Genomic DNA, 17,688 nt, shown 5'->3' with positions numbered 1-17,688 from the left:
TTAGGGCCAAAATTATCCTATTTATACTTTGTAGTCAATTTTGACACTAGAATTAATGTTACTCAATCATATTGATGCCACATAGGCCGTTTAAAACCATAGAAGTTGGTTCTAAGGGGCAGTTTACCTTTAAAAATTCCAATATCAGTGAGTTTTCATTGAAATAAGTTATTAATCCCAATATTTTGCATGTCCCATGTCAAAAAATACTAATAATAAAAATTAAAAATAAATGATTGAACCAGTACTTGCACTTGAATTTTCTGGTGTTTTGTGTTGGAAAACTGAGCACATCGGGTATAACACGTTAACCCGTTTTCGCATAGATAGGCTAGACATTTTTTAACAAGTAAACATTTTGTGTTAAGCTTGCATTCAATTGCCCCTCCCTGTTGAACACAACAAGCTTCCATTCCACCTGTCACAAGGGGAGTTATGGCTGATTTAAGGTGAAATCGTCAACTCTGTCTTTTTAATTGGCACTTTTATAGTAATTTTTCTGAATTTAACCTCTTGAGATTGGGAAAACATGTTTTATTTAATGAAGTTGAACATGTGCTCTATGACAGAATGTTATGAGGTGATTTTTTTTTTCTTTTACAAAATTACCCTTACCCAAAAGGCGCTCTATTGGTAGAATGACACAATTAGTAAATAAGAGAGATACAAAATCCTATGCTACTAGCCATATCAAAGAGCACATGGTAAAACATTTTTTTGTCACGGCTGATTCTTGACATGATTTTTTACAACTTTTTACAGTGCTTTCAGAAAGTATTCACACCCCTTGACTTTTTCCAAATTGTGTTTTGTTACAGCCTGCATTTAAAATAGAATACATTGAGATTGTGTGTCACTGGCCTACACACATAATGTCAAAGTAGAATTTTGTTTTTGGAAGTTTTTACAAATTAATTGAAAATGAAAAGCTGAAATGTCGAGTCAATAATAGTGTCGGTTATTCTTCATTTTTTAAACAACTAATTGACTGACGTCGGTTCAATTATTTGAATTCCGTTTTGTTCTGTTTTCTTCTGTGAGCTCGATGTGCAGTTTCTGTAGAGATAAATCCGACCAAGCCTGAACTGTGCCATGTAGTAGGGAGTTGTAGTTTCCAACAGGCCAATATTCTACATAGTTCAGTGCAGAAAATGTGGTAATTAACTACAATGACCATAATCCATTCTGCGCCCGCTTAAACTTGTCTGGAGACTGAGAGAACGCATGATCGAGAGGGATAGAAAGCATTTGATTCGCAAGCCTGAAAATACATGATATAAGTGACTGATAGTCGGTATTCAGCAGTCATAAAAGTATGCCTTATTTACTTTGAAGAACTACTAAAATAGTCATTTTTTTGACAGCATAGGCAGCTGCTCTATATGAGATGATGACTTGGAATGAAATAAAGTAATCAAATAAAACAAATATTTTATTAAAGTAAAGTAATGTGAATAAATGATGGTTAATAAGTGATACGCATTAATGGGAAGTCACTAACATCATGGGACGTTTATTAATTGTTTGCTAAATGGCATATTATATTATTATATTATTATTCTGTGTTGTAACAGCATTCAACCCACATAATGCATAGTGCATTTAATGTCTAAAAAAATTATCGAAATGGAAAACCGTGATTATTTTTTAATAATTGAACCAAAACGACCTCAAAGAGCAATAATTGCTCACCACTAGTCAATAAGTATTCAACCCTTTGTTATGGCAAGCCTAGATAAATTCAGGAGTAAAAATTTGCTTCACAAGTCACATAATAAGTTGCATGGACTCTGTGTGCAATAATAGTGTTTAACATGATTTTTGAATGACTACCTTATCTCTACACCCCACACATACAGTTATCTGTAAGGTCCCTCAGTCGAGCAGTGAATTTCAAACACAGATTCAACCACAAAGACCAGGGAGGTTTTCCAATGCCTTGCAAAGAAGGGTACCTATTGGTAGATACTGTAGGTAAAAAAAAAAAAAAAAAAGCAGACATTGAATATCCCTTTGAGCATGGTCAAGTTATTATTTACACTTTGGATGGTGTATCAATACACCCAATCACTACAAAGATACAGGTGTCCTTCTTATCTCAGTTGCAGGAGAGGAAGGAAACCGCTCAGGGATTTCACCATGAGGCCAAAAGTGAATTCTAACATGGATTGACTCAGGGGGCTGAATACTTATCTAATCAAGATATATTAGTGTTTTATTTTTCATTTTTTCGTATTTCTTACAAATGTTAGGATTTTTCTTCCACTTTGACATTAATCCCACTTTGTAACACAACAACATGTTGAAATAGTCAAGGGGTGTGAATACTTTCTGAAGGCACTGTAAATGTGAGGCAGTCACACTGCATTGATACCGGAGAAGAGGATGTTGCTGGTGCTGAAACTCGGCATCCCATTAATTTCCTGTCATCACTCCAAACTCATTGCCAATTCGCTCCTGGGTGAAGTTTCCCCTAGGTACAGATCTAAGATCAGCTCCCCCCCCCCCCAATCCTAATCTTAACCCTTAGTGGAGAAAATGCAAACCTGATCCAAGATCAGTGTTTAGGTGCAACTTCACCCTACACAGCCATAGCTGCCGAGCCACAATAGTCCGTCTAGGTGGCTGTGGCCATCCTCCAGGGGTTGGTGCAGTTTGACGGTGCACCATCCAAAAATATCCAACCAACATGGCTCCACATTAACGCCTTCACTGAACTGAATGAGGTGACAGGTATAGAAATAGTTTAGGAAAAGTTTCGAATCTGAAGAATATGAAAGCCAATGGTCCAACATTCTAGAACAGGGTTGTGTGTACACATTTTAGACTACATAGTAAGTTTTAGGTTTTATATTGTGACAAAAGTGGCTGTTTGAACAAGTTTGAGGTTATCCTTTTCCGAGGGATTACGGAAAGAAAAGCGCTCTAAAAACTTGGGGTGGATTCCATGGCACCAGATGCCGGACCCTGCATGTGTCTGGCATCTGGTGCAGCTAAGGACCATTTGGGTCCTCAGAAAAAAAACTCTATGTTTAAAAAATGAAAACACAATGTGTTTAATGGATATTAACAAGTGGGGAACATGCCAGGGCCCTTTCTGGCACCCGAAGCCTACCTGTCAGGGACATAACCCAGAGAAGGCAGGGGCGTGCTTATCCGAGCTCTCATAAAACAGCCTTCAGCGTAGCCAGTAAAGCGCGCGGGCCCGGAAGAGGAGGAAGTCAGAACCCCCCAACCTCCCTTTCCCACCAGTCCTGGAAAAGTTCTGGAATGTGCTGAGCGACACTTGGACGCTTCGGGGAAACAGGGCCCACAAAGCAGATCCGTTTCTGTTCACCGTTAGGAATCATAGGCTGCGTCCCAAATGGCACCCTATACCCTAAATAGTGCACTACTTTTAACCGGGGCCCATAGTGCTCTGGTCAAAAGTAGTTCACTATATAGGGAATAGGGTGCTTTTTGGGATGCAGCATGGATAGTGTCTTTGGGTTTCCAGGAAAGTTCATGTAAAGGTAAATAAACAGTGTTACACGGAGCCTGCATCAGGGACATGTCTACTATTAGGATAATTATGATAATGACGGTAGTGGTGACAATAAAACACAACGAGTTTTATGTCTTTTCAGTTCCTGACTGTAAACCCATTTCCAGCTCGCAATTTATAAGCACTCTGAACCATCAACCCCTGGATATGTTGTAGAGGCAGCGTAGTCCACACTCTCTCACTTCCTCTCACAGACACATGCATGGCAGCAATCACACACACACACACACACTTGCACAGACACAGACGCACAAACACACACACACAAGCACACAGTGCCTTCAGAAAGTTTTCAGACCCTTTGACTTTTTCCACATTTTGTTACGTTACAGCCTTATTTTAAAATAGATTAAATAAAAATTGTTCCTCATAAATCTACACACAATATCCCATAATGACAAAGCAAAAACAGTTTTTCATAAATTTTTGCAAATTTATTCAAAATTAAAACAGAAATACCTTATTTACATAAGTATTCAGACCTTTTGCTATGAGATTCGAAATTGAGCTCAGGTGCATCCTGTTTCCATTAATCATCCTTGAGATGATGCTACAACTTGATCGGAGTCCACCTGTGCTAAATTCAATTGATTGGATATGATTTGGAAAGGCACACACCTGTCTATAAGGTCCCACAGTTGACAGTGCATGTCAGAGCAAAAATCAAGCCATGAGGTCGAAGGAATTGTCCGTAGAGTTCCGAGACAGCATTGTGTCGAGGCACAGATCTGGGGAAGGGTACTAAAACATGTCTGCAGCATTGAAGGTCCCCAAGAACATTCTTAAATGGAAGAAGTTTGGAACCACCAAGACTCTTCCTAGAGCTGGCCGCCCGGCCAAACTGAGCAATCGGGGGAGAAGGGCCTTGGTCAGGGAGGTGACCAAGAACCCAATGGTCACTCTGACAGAGCTCTAGAATTCCTCTGTGGAGAAGGGAGAACCTTTCAGAAGGACAACCATCATCGCAGTGGAGCAGGTTGAGAGCTTCAAGCTTCAAGTTCCTTGGTGTCCACATCACCAACAAACTATCATGGTCCAAACACACCAATACAGTCATGAAGAGGGCACAAAGCCTATTCCCCCTCAGGAGAATGAAAATATTTGGCATGGGTCCTCAGATCTTCAAAAGGTTCTACAGCTGCACCATCGAGAGCATCCTGACTGGTTGCATCACTGCCTGGTATGGCAACTGCTCGGCATCCGACCGCAAGGCACTACAGAGGGTAGTGCGTATGGCCCAGTACATCACTTGAGCCAAGCTTCCTGCCATCCAGGACCTCTATACCAGGCGGTGTCAGAGGAAGGCCCTAAAAATTGCCAAAGACTCCAGCCACCCTAGTCATGGACTGTTCTCTCTGCTACCGCACAGCAAGCGGTACAGGAGCGCCAAGTCTAGGTCCAAAAGGCTTCTTAACAGCTTCTACCCCCAAGCCATAAGACTCCTGAACAGCTAATGAAATGGCTACCCGGACTATTTGCATTGCCCCCCACCCCCTCTTTTTACGCTGTTGCTACCCTCTGTTTATTATCTATGCATAGTCACTTTACCTCTACCCACATGTACATATTTATTAATTACCTCGACTAACCTGTACCCCCGCACATTGACTCTGTACCCCCTGTATATAGCGTCGCTACTGTTATTTTACTGCTGCTCTTTCATTATTATTATTTTTACTTATCACTTATTTTTCTTAAAACTGCATTGTTGGTTAAGGGCAAGTAAGTAAGCATTTCACTGTAAATACAATTTCATTTCATTTGATTTTGACTGCCTGCTTGGAGTTTGCCAAAAGGCATCTGACGACTCTCAGACCATTAGAAACAAGATTCTCTGGTCTGATGAAACCAAGATTAAACTCTTTGGCCTGAATGCCAAGCGTCACGTCTGGAGGAAACCTGGCACCATCCCTACGGTGAAGCATGGTGGTGGCAGCATCATGCTGTGGGGATGTTTTTCAGCGGCAGGGACTGGGAGACTAGTCAGGATCGAGGCAAAGACGAACGGAACAAAGAACAGAGAGATCCTTGATGAAAACCTGCTCCAGAGCGCTCAGGTCCTCAGACTGGGGACGAAGGTTCACCTTCCAACAGGATAACGACCCTAAGCACACAGCCAAGACAATGCAGGAGTGGCTTCGGGACAAGTCCCTGAATGTCCTTGAGTGGCCCAGCCAGAGCCTGGACTTGAACCCGATCGAACATCTCTGTTTTTGTTTTGTCGTTATGGTGTATTGTGTGTAGATTGTTGAGGGGTAAAAAAACAATTTAATCAATTTTAGAATAAGGCTGTAACGTAACAAAATGTGGAAAAAGTCAAGAGGTCTGAATACTTTCCAAAGGCACTGTACACACACCACAGAAGGTCTTTCTACCAATAAAACAGTACTATTAGCGTGCGAGTGAGGATGCACTTGGGTATCATAAATAGCATAACAGTGCTATGTAAAAATGCTATAGTCCAAAATGGAAGTAAGAGCATGAAATCAGAGCAAATACACTACATGAGCTAAAGTATGTGGACACCTTTTCTTCAAACATCTAACTCCAAAATCCTGGTCATTAATATGGAGCTGGTCCCCCCCCCCTTTGCTGCTATAACAGCCTCCATTCTTCTGGAAGGCTTTCCACTAGATGTTGGAACATTGTTGCGGGGACTTGCTTCCATTCAGCCACAAGAGCTTTAGTGAGGTCGGGCACTGATGTTGGGCGATTAGGCCAGGCTCGCAGTCGGCATTCCAATTCATCCCAAAGGTGTTCGATGGGGTTGTGGTCAGGGCTCTGTGCAGGCCAGTCAAGTTCTTCCACACCGATCTCGACAAACCATTTCTGTATGGATCTTGCTTTGTGAACGGGGGCATTGTCATGCTGAAACAGGAAAGGGCCTTCCCCAAACTGTTGCCACAAAGTTGGAAGCCCAGAATCGTCTAGAATGTCATTGTATGCTGTAGCATTAATATTTCCCTTCACTGGAACTAAGGGGCCTAGCCCAAACCATGAAAAACAGCCCCAAACCATTATTCCTCCTCTACCAAACTTTACAGTTGGCACTATGCATTGGGGCAGGTAGCGTTCTCCTGTCATCCGCCAAACCCAGATTCGTCCATCAGACTGTCAGATGGTGAAGCGTGATTGATTCATCACTCCAGAGAACGTGTTTCCACTGCTCCAGAGTCCAATGGCAGCCAGCTTTACACCACTCCAGCCGACGCTTGGCATTGCGCATGGTGATCTTAGGCTTGTGTGCAGCTGCTCGGCCATCGAAACCCATTTCATGAAGCTCCCAAAGAACAGTTATTGTGCTGACGTTGCTTTCAGAGGCAGTTTGGAACTCGGTAGTGAGTGTTGCAACCGAGGACAGACAATTTTTACGCGCTTCAGCACTCTGCGGTCCCGTTCTGTGAGCTTGTGTGGCCTACCACTTCGTGGCGGAGCCGTTGTTGCTCCTAGACGTTTCCACTTCACAATAACAGCACTTACAGTTGTCCGGAGCAGCTCTAGCAGGGCAGAAATTTGACGAACTGACTTGTTGAAAAGGTGGCATCCTATGATGGTGCCACGTTGAAAGTCACTGAGCTCTTTAGTAAGGCCATTCTACTGCCAATGTTTGTCTATGGCGATTGCATGGCTGTGTGCTCAATTTTATACACCTGTCAGCAACGGGTGTGGCTGAAATAGCCAAATCCTTTAATTTGAAGGGGTGTCCATACTTTTGTATATTGTACTTACAAATTGAATTTTTATGCGGTGAATCATGTCTTACAAGAGCAATATCGTAATGAGTGGCTATAAGGTTGTACTAGTATATGGTGCTAGTATGTGACTTACTGACTCCGTTTCTGGCTTCGTTCACCTCCTCCCCGTATGCTTTAGCCTCAGCAAACCTGCACAGAAACACGGAAATCAGTGGGCAACAATCTTCTGCAAAACCCTGTTTCTCTCTCTACATGGGCCACGTCAGGTTAAAGAGATAGTTCATGATTTTGGCAATGAAGCCCTCTATCTATATCTCCAGAGTCAGATGAACTCGTGGAAATAGTTAAAGGGCTTCATTGCCAAAATCCCAAACTATTCCTTTAAGGGTGAGATTTGAGTTGTGTGTGTGTGTTTTTGGTTTTACTATCCTTGTGGGGACCAGAAGTCCTCACAAGGATAGTAAAACAAAGTGAGGACATTTCGCCGGTCCCTACAAGGAACAATGCTATTTTAGGCTTAGGGGTTAGGTTTGGGTTAGGGTTACAATTAGGGTTAGGGTTTAGGAGTTGGGGTTTGAGGTTAAGGTTAGGTTTGGGGTTAAAGTTAGGCTTAGGTTAAGAGTTAGGTTTAGTGTTAGGGGTTAGGGAAAATAGGATTTTGAATGGGAATCAATTGTTTGGTCCCCACAAGGATAGTAAAACAAATGTGTGTGTGTGATTATATGTGAGAGTATGGGCTTGTGAAGGGAGTGACACAGAAAGCCATTACCATCACATTTCATAGGGCTCCGTTCCCCTTCAATTCATGTCTGTACCGGAAAAGGGGGATCGGCGAGGAGAGAAAATGAAAAACTAAAAGATATGCCGTTGGGGTGGTATAGGCCTACTATTGAGTGTCCTTGTCTATCAACAAGATGAGTGAACTCATGTACACTCCCCTTCATATGTATTTAGACAGTGAAGCAAAACGTTAAAATTTGTCTCTATGCAGAAATTTGGACTTGAGATCAAATGTTTCATTTGAGGCGATAGTACAGAATGTCCCCTATATTATGTATTTCCATACATACTGTATCTGTTTTACTGTTTAGAAATGAAAGCATTTCATGTATCTAGTCCCCCCCATGTGAAGAAGTCACAAGTATTTGGACAAATTCACTTATAGTGTAACAAAGTAGTCGAAAGGTTAGTATTCGGTCTTATATTCCTAACACGCAATGACATTTGCCGTTTGTTTTGGTTGTGTTTTGGGTTATGTTTTGTCCAATAGTAACTGAATGGTGAATAATGACTGGAGTAATTTTCTTTCTAAGTGAGTAGATAAGATGTTTCTGAAATCTTCTAAATTAATCCTGATTAGGCTTGGGCGGTATACCGTATATACCGTATACCGGGGTATTTGGAAATAGCTACGAGAGGGTTTTTCAATACCAATTCAGTTTTTATTACATTTGAATAATTGTAGCTACTTTTGAAGTAAATACCTGCAGTGAAATTGTGCAACACTTAGGAGATAAAGCAGATAGCGTTCTTCATTTCACCTGTCACATTATTTTACATTACGAGGCTTACCGGTAGTCCACAGTCACATTCGTTTTTACAAGCACACAACAACAAGAGACCGGAGCCTTATAAGTCACTCAATGTTGTGAAGCACGCGTCTGGTGATCTAGTTAGAATATGGAATTCACAACTACATTTTTGCCAGCTAGATATATTATATTTATTAAGTTAACTGTCTAAAATGCGCTAAATGCTCTGCAGTAACTAGTTATATAGCTAAGTGGTTAGCTTCTTGCAAAATCAAGCCTCTTGGTAACAGCAGACAATCCCCTCCTGGATAAAGAGCCTTGCTGTCTAATATTTGTTTTGTGTGTGCAGCAAACTGTGAGTAGAATTTTTTAGTTACTTGTATAACTTTGTGAGCTGGGATATCTGTTCTACAAATAGTTTATGTCAGAGACTATATAAAATGTTCGTAAGCGCTCATTAGCATTTAGCTTGCATTCACTATGAGATTTTACATGTAATTGTTAGCATTTGCTAACCTTCAGATTACAGAGGCTCAGTGGGGTTTGAAAGTAGCGCCCCTTGTCTTCAGTGCTGGTATTACCGAATATGCCAGGATGGCACAAGGTCTGTATGAAGGTATGACAATCTGAAAACCGCCCAAGCCTAATCCTGATAATGTCATGTTTAACAAAAATCATGACTGAATCATGAATAATAATGAGTGAGATGCCGTTCAGAGGCTACAACAAAAGATGCTAACCTCTGACCATTACCAATAACAGGGGAGAGTAGTATGCTTCTCACTCAGTAATATGCCAAATTAATTCATGCTTATCCATAATCATGGTAGCATCCACATAAATATAGAAGTGCTCAGAAACATCTTCTATTTTTACTTACAATAAAAGTGACTCCAAAATGGCATTATTCACCATTCAGTTGTTATTTGGCCAAACATACTCCAAATCACAACCAAAACAAAAGTACAAATGCATCCAACACGTTTGTCGAGTCACAAGCTTGATGTAGTCATTGTGTGCATGAACCCTGGGACCAAATACTACAATTTTGGCTACTCTGATACACTATAAGTGAATTTGTCCAAACACTTAGGACTTCTTCTAATGGAGGGACAAGATACATAAAGTGCTTTCATTTCTAAATGGTAAAACAAATATGTATGAAAATACCCTTAAATAAAAGGTGAAATTCGGTACTATCACCTAATATGAAACATCTCAAATATAAAATGCTAGAGTATAGAGCCAAAATAAACATGTTAGCTTCACTGGCAAAATACATATGGAGGGGAGTTTATCCTGACCCACAATTTAAAAAAAACATTTTAGTCATTTTAGCAGACACTCTTATCCAGAGTGACTTAAAGTTAGTGAGTGCATACATTTTTCATACTGGCCCCCCGTGGGAATCAAACCCACAAACCTGGCATTGCAAACGCCATGCTCTACCAACTGAGCTACAGGACGCCTTTCAATGTCTCCAAACAGAGTGGACAGACAGTAAAACATCTCCAAAAGTATATTGCTCTCTTGTTGTGCAGATCTAAATTGTCCTTGAGCCCGCTACCCAGCAACATTCTGTAAATTAGTTTGGTTACTATTGTCCTGGTACACTCAAAACATTTCACACGTTTCACAGAGGTACAACTCAGTTCATAAGAGGATAAATCAAGTTACTATCAATTTCTATGCACATAGGATAAGTTTAAAGTCTGTTCAAGTGCAATCAATCTATTTTCACGGTTTATCAGGAGTCGACCGTAGCAAACTTTCAGATTAAAAACTAGGAACAGCTGGTAAACTGGATTTCAAGTTCCCAACAAGGCCTCCCCTTGCCCTCTGACCTCTGTTTGAGCAGGGCCTTGTTGTCCTCGATTGTCAGCCGGTCTTTGTGGTCTCTCCTGAAGATCTCAAAAGCCTCCTGTTTGCCCATCGACAGCTCGGACCCTGAAGAAGAACGCAGGGAGAGAGAACCATGAATGCCCAATTTTTTTATACAGTATACCCACATGGCAGTCATAGTCACTAACCAGGTTTCCATCCAACCTTTTTAATGCGAGTAAAGTATATCTTGTATAAAACATTTCACGACAGGCTTGATGGAAACAGAACATTTGTCGGTAAACTTACCAAATGTTGACAAAACCAAATACAACGTTGGATCTTTTTGTGTCTGTAAAATTCATTATGCGAGAAATGTCAGTGGAAATGCTTTTATGCGCAAATATTGATATAATAACAATCATATCGAAGTAAAGTTGAGGTCAGGCGATGATATGTGTGGTCCTCCCACTACAACTTGTCGGGAAAGCATGCAGATTGATGAGCTTCATGTTCTTTTCCCAAAAATATCAAGGGTCTTATTCTGGTGACATGATCATTGATGCTTGGCTGCCCGTTTGACAAATAAAAATAAACTTGCTCTTTTGTCCATAATAATCTCATGTAGACTATACAGTATCTGCGAGCTGTTGCTGTTGGCTAGAGCACACGTGCCCATACCAGAGTGGGCACACTCGCTATATAACGCACATTTGTTTGTGAGAACACCATCAGTAGAGTTGAAAATGCGATTGAAACCCATTTAACTTGTATATTTTATTCGGTATATGGAAATGTAAACACAAAAGGTATTTTTATGTGCACTACATCATACATCATACCGCACAGCCTTTTATCGGCACTGAGGCGGCGCAAGTGTCAAATGCACGTTAGTCATGTAAAAACTTGGCGCACTGGCATTTTCCAGTCCTAACGCCAGGTTCGACAATTTACCTGTCTAACATCAGCTTGTTTGCGCTGAGGTGGAAGGGGTGGCAATATTTAAGGTGTGTCCTTAGAAACAACCGCAAAAGTAACAATTTCATGCAGCGCTAATGGGAAGTTTTAACGGTAAACACAGTTGATAATGGCATGGATTTTGAGAGCGGAAGTGCAGCCTATCCAGCCATGAGGTACAGTGCGCATTTTTAGAAACATAAAACAACAATTGGTTTCCCCCATTTCTTTTAATTGTATTAAAAGCATAGCCTATCCTCCCCTTAATTAATATCCTGGTCATTAGACAAAAGTAACCCATGAATAAAGGGGTTTTAAATGGTTTACTGAGAATGCTTTGAAATATTTGAGGCTTTTGCCCTAATGCTTTTTCATTATTCACAATTCACATATCTACCATTTTGCTTGCTTGAGTAGGCTATCCATTCCAGTTTTCAAAGCGTGCCCCTAGTCAGATGACCAAAGAGACACACCTCTAAAACTATTCAGTCATATTTTTTTATCTCCCTCGCACATAGGCAACGACACAGTTGACAGGAGCCTAGAATTTTGTAGACGTGTGAATGTTATGCGTAAAGACATTTAGGTCTACGTATGCACAAAGTGCCATAAACGAGAGAAACAATTTATGATATCATGTTTCTGACCCAATCCTATTTAGAAATATTGTTGTTGGTTTAAAAAACAGATTGATTGTTTTTTATTTTTTTATTTTATTTGATTAGAAACCAAACTTATTAAAAAGATTCACCATCATTGGGTTTATGGTGAGAATGCAATGCAATTTCGCTATGATCTGTAAGATGGTTCCATGATGTGTATAAAACATGCATTTGCGAGCAGAATAACAGTGAGTGGACATTCCCCTTTCCTCTTTATATCGGATGTGTGTAAAACCCTCAATAGTCTAAGTTGCCTTGTCTGTATTATACGCCCATGGGGAGCAACTATGGTGCCTGTAACTGTAATTAGACATAGCCTATTTAAAAACAGTTTTTATTAGAATTATACACCATCTTTTTAGGCCTTGTCAATAGCCTAGTGAATTTAATCTTGCTTATTGACTATGTTTGGCATGTCCATGTCCAGACTGCAATTTACAGAAGGCCTAGCCCCGATATCAGTGTGATCTTTAACAATGTATTTCCATATTGAAGCAATGCAATTAGAACAATGTGGACTGCAAACATGTTCAATATATTTAGCAAATATGGGGCAGGCAATCTAACGAACTAGGCTATAACGGACAAGCATTTGAAGCCAAAAATAGTGAACATTCAATTGCCAAAACATATTCCATTGTCGCTGTCATGTCCACAATGGGTAGACATCTATAGAAAACTAGGAAATTACTATGAAATAAAATATTTCAGTTTTGTATATTACTAGGTTTTAATTTGGTGACTTTTTTCTTTTCCATTCCTTAAAGTCATCATCTCATCTCATCTCTGCTTAGGCAGTAGCAGCCAAACAGCCATACAACGTTATCTCTGTCCTCCCCATATTGTTCTTTCTTTACATTTTACATTTAAGTCATTTAGCAGACGCTCTTATCCAGAGCGACTTACAGTTAGTGAGTGCATACATTATTTTAATTTTTTTCATACTGGTCCCCCGTGGGAATTGAACCCACAACCCTGGCGTTGCAAACGCCATGCTCTACCAACTGAGCTACATCCCTGCCGGCCATTCCCTCCCCTACCCTGGACGACGCTGGGCCAATTGTGCGCCGCCCCATGGGTCTCCCGGTCACGGCCGGCTACGACAGAGCCTGGAATCGAACCAGGATCTCTAGTGGCACAGCTAGCACTGCGATGCAGTGCCTTAGACCACTGCGCCACTCGCCACTTTAGTCATACTATTTAGCTAGGCTAGTTGCAGAGCTGTCTGACGAAATCATTTTACTAGTTCTTCAAAGATGATGAGAAAGACTTTCACAAGCTGTCTCTATCCCTCTCTCTAGTTGTTGTGTTGTGTACATATCTCTCTCATGCGGTCTATGCGGTCTGTGTGAATCTAACCTAACATAGCAGGCGTAAAAGTGTATCCATCTCTGCCTGAGCCGGAAAAAAGAGGTGCAATGGATTATGGTCAATGCAGTTAATTACCACGTTTCAGCGCTGAACTACGTTGAATATTTGCTTAATAAAAACTAAAACTCCCTTCAGCCCAGTGTCCCACATAGCTCTTCAATTGATTTCTCTTGAGTTGACCCTTTTCCAACAATCAAGGCACCAAACTCAACCAGATGAATGTAAGACAAGCAAATATGGCTGACCTCCACAAATCTAAGCGACCATTACCCAATCTTTCACAGTTTAGAGAACATAAACATATATGTAAACAGACATTTTTAACAGGCCTGCATTACTAGGTGCGTGGAAATGTTTAGGATCTTGCCTCTGGTAAGGACACGGGAAGCCGCAGGTGCACAGTGCATAGACAATGATTGTGTCTTAAATTGTACCATTTTCCAAATGCAGTACTTTTGACCAGGCCTCTGGTCAAAAGTTGTGCACTATGTAGGAAATTGTTTATTAAGTTGTCAATGGAACTATACACATGTGCACTGGATATAACATTCCGTAAATTACAGCTTACAACAAATGAAGAACAAACAGTGGTTAACTTTGATGAGAGGTGAGTTTACGGGATAATGTAGATCTTTGTTCCATCACATCAGGTTTTTTGCCTGTTGGGTTTGTTTCTTTTGATGAGATCTGGGGCTGTATGTATCAAGTGTCACAAGAGTAGGAGTGCTGATCTAGGATCAGGTTCCCCTGTTCATAGGGGAAACATAAAAAGTCAGGGGTGTATGCTTCATGATTAATTACTCAAGGTGTGATTGTGATAACACACAGAAACTCAAGTCTTTTGTTCACCTGACCTAGAATACCTCACAATCAAATGCCGACCATATTACCTCCCAAGAGAATTCTCTTCGGTTATAGTCACAGCCGATTATATTCCCCCTCAAGCCGATATCCATGACGGCCCTCAAGGAACTACACTGGACTTTATGCAAACTGGAAACGACATATCCTGAGGCCGCATTTATTGTAGCTGGGGATTTTAACAAAGCATAGGAAAAACGCTACTGAATTTCTATCAACACATTGACTGTAGTACTCGCTCTGGTAAAACACTCGACCACTGCTACTCCCCCATTCGAGATGCCTACAAGGCCCTCCCCTGCCCTCCCTTCGGCAAATCAGATCACGACTCCATTTTGCTTCTCCCTTTCTATAGGCAGAAACTCAAACAGGAAGTACCCGTGTTAAGGTCTATTCAATGCTGGTCTGACCAATCGGAATCCATGCTTCAAGATTGTTTTGATCATGCGGACTGGGATATGTTCCGGACTGGGATATGAATAACATTGACGCTTACAAGGACACAGTGACTGAGTTCATCAGGACGTGTATAGGGGATGTTGTTCCCAAGGTGACTATTAAAACCTACCCAAACCAGAAACCGTGGATAGATGGCAGCATTCGCGCAAAACTGAAAGCGCGAACTACCACATTTAACCATGACAAGGTGACTGGGTATATGGTTGAATACAAACAGTGTAGTTATTCCCTCCGTAAGGCAATCAAACAGGCAAAACGTTAGTACAGAGACAAAGTGGTCGCAATTCAACGGCTCAGACACGAGACGTATGTGGCAGGGTCTACAGACAATCAACACTTACAAAGAGAAAACCAGCCATGTCTTGCTCCCAGACAAGCTAAACACCTTCTTCGCCCGCTATGAGGATAACACAGTGCCACCAACGCGGCCCGCTCCCAAGGACTGTGGGCTCTCGTTCTCCATGGCCAACGTGAGTAAGTAATTTAAGCATGTTAAACCTCACAAGGCTGCCGGCCCAGACGGCATCTCTAGCCGTGTCCACTGAGCATGCGCAGACCAGCTGGCTGGAGTGTTTACGGACATATTCAATCTCTTCCTATCCCAGTATGCTGTCCCCACTTGCTTCAAGATGTCCACCATTGTTCCTGTACCCAAGAAAGCAAAGGTAACTGAACTAAATGACTATCGACCCGTAGCACTCACTTCTGTCATCATTAAGTGTTTTGAGAGGCTAGTTAAGGTTCATATCACCTCTACCTTAACAGACACCCTAGACCCACTTCAATTTACTTACCGCCCCAATAGATCCACAGACGATGCAATCACACTGCACACTGCCCTATCCCATCTGGACAAGACAAATACCTACGTCAGAATACTGTTCATTGACTATAGCTCAGCCTTCAACACCATAGTACCCTCCAAGCTCATCATTAAGCTCGGGGCCCTGGGTCTGAACCCCACCCTGTGCAACTGGGTCCTGGACTTCCTGACGGGCCGCACCCAGGTGGTGAAGGTAGGAAACAACATCTCCACTTCGCTGATCCTCAACACAGGGGCCCCACAAGGGTGCGTGCTCAGCCCCCTCCTGTACTCCCTGTTCACCCATGACTGCGTGGCCACACACGCCTCCAACTCAATCATCAAGTTTGCAGATGACACAACAGAAGTAGGCCTGATTACCAACAATGACGAAACAGCCTACAGGTAGGAGGTGAGGGCCCTGGCAGAGTGGGGCCAGGAAAATAACCTCTCTCTCAATGTCAACAAAATGAAGGAGCTGATCGTGGACTTCAGGAAACAGCAGACGGAGCACGCCCCTATACACATCGACGGGACCGCAGTGGAGAAGGTGGAAAGCTTAATGTTCCTCGGCGTACACATTACTGACAATCTGGAATGGTCCACCCACACAGACAGTGTAGTGAAGAAGGCGCAACAGCGCCTCTTCAACCTCAGGAGGCTGAAGAAATTTGGCTTGGCTCCTAAGACCCTCAGAAACTTTTACAGATGCACAATTGAGAGCATTCTGTCGGGCTGTATCACCGCCTGGTACGGCAACTGCACCGCCCGCAACCGCAGGGCTCTCCAGATGGTTGTATGGTCTGCCCAACGCATCACCGGGTGCACACCGCCTGCCCTCCAGGACACCTACCGCACCCGATGTCACAGGAAGGCCAAAAAGATCATCAAGGACATCAACCACCCGAGCCACGGCCTGTTCACCCCGCTATCATCCAGAGGGTGAGGTTAATACAGGTGCATCAAAGCTGGTACCGAGAGACTGAAAAACAGCTTCTATCTCAAGGCCATCAGACTGTTAAATAGCCATCACTAGCCGGCTACCACCCAGCTACTCAACCCTGCACCTTAGAGGCTGCTGCCATATATACAATTGAAGTCGGAAGTTTACATACACTTAGGTTGGAGCCATTAAAACTCATTTTTCAACCACTCCACAAATGTCTTGTTAACAAACAAGTCGGTTAGGACATCTACTTTGTGCATGACACAAGTTACTTTTCCAACAACTGTTTACAGACAGATGATTTCACTTATAATTCACTGTATCACAATTCCAGTGGGTCAGAAATGTACATACACTAAGTTGACTGTACCTTTAAACAGCTTGGAAAATTCCAGAAAATGATGTCATGGCTTTAGAAGCTTCTGATAGGCTAATTTATATAATTTGAGTCAAATGGATGTGTACCTGTGGATGTATTTCAAGGCCTACCTTCAAACTCAGTACCTCTTTGCTTGACATCATGGGAAAATCAAAAGAAATCAGCCAAGACCTCAGATTATTATTTTTTTGACCTCCACAAGTCTGGTTCATCCTTGGGAGCAATTTCCAAACGCCTGAAGGTACCACGTTAATCTGTACAAACAATATTACGCAAGTATAAACACCATGGGACCACGCAGCCGTCATACCACTCAGGAAGGGGAAGCATTCTGTTTCCTAGAGATGAACACACTTTGGTGCGAAAAGTGCAAATCAATCCCAGAACAACAGCAAAGGACCTTGTGAAGATGCTGGAGGTAACAGGTACAAAAGTATCTATATCCACTGTAAAACTAGTCCTATATCGACATAAACCGAAAGGCCACTCAGAAAGGAAGAAGCCACTGCTTCAAAACCGCCATAAAAAAGCCAAACTACGGTTTGCAACTGCACATGGGGACACACATGTCCTCTGGTCTGATGAAACAAAAATAGAACCGTTTGGCCATAATGGCCATCGTTATGTTTGGAGGAAAAAGGGGGACGTTTGCAAGCCGA

General features: G+C 42.0%; 1 protein-coding gene across 3 annotated transcripts in view; it reads right to left on the bottom strand.

Moving 5' to 3' along the window:
- Positions 1-17,688, bottom strand: part of kif6 (kinesin family member 6) — a 229,223-nt gene that overhangs the window by 56,880 nt on the left and 154,655 nt on the right. For all 3 annotated transcript variants that reach the window (XM_041848347.2, XM_041848348.2, XM_041848349.2), the window contains 2 exons: positions 10,616-10,718; positions 7,373-7,428 (listed from right to left, as the gene is read on the bottom strand). In XM_041848347.2, the coding sequence (XP_041704281.1) occupies positions 7,373-7,428; positions 10,616-10,718 (159 nt within the window). The remainder of the gene's footprint in view (positions 1-7,372; positions 7,429-10,615; positions 10,719-17,688) is intronic.

Source organism: Coregonus clupeaformis, chromosome 37, assembly GCF_020615455.1.
Source record: "Coregonus clupeaformis isolate EN_2021a chromosome 37, ASM2061545v1, whole genome shotgun sequence".
Lineage (NCBI taxonomy): Eukaryota > Metazoa > Chordata > Actinopteri > Salmoniformes > Salmonidae > Coregonus > Coregonus clupeaformis.
Note: the sequence above shows the minus strand (reverse complement) of the source record. Positions and strands in the feature narration are given on the sequence as shown.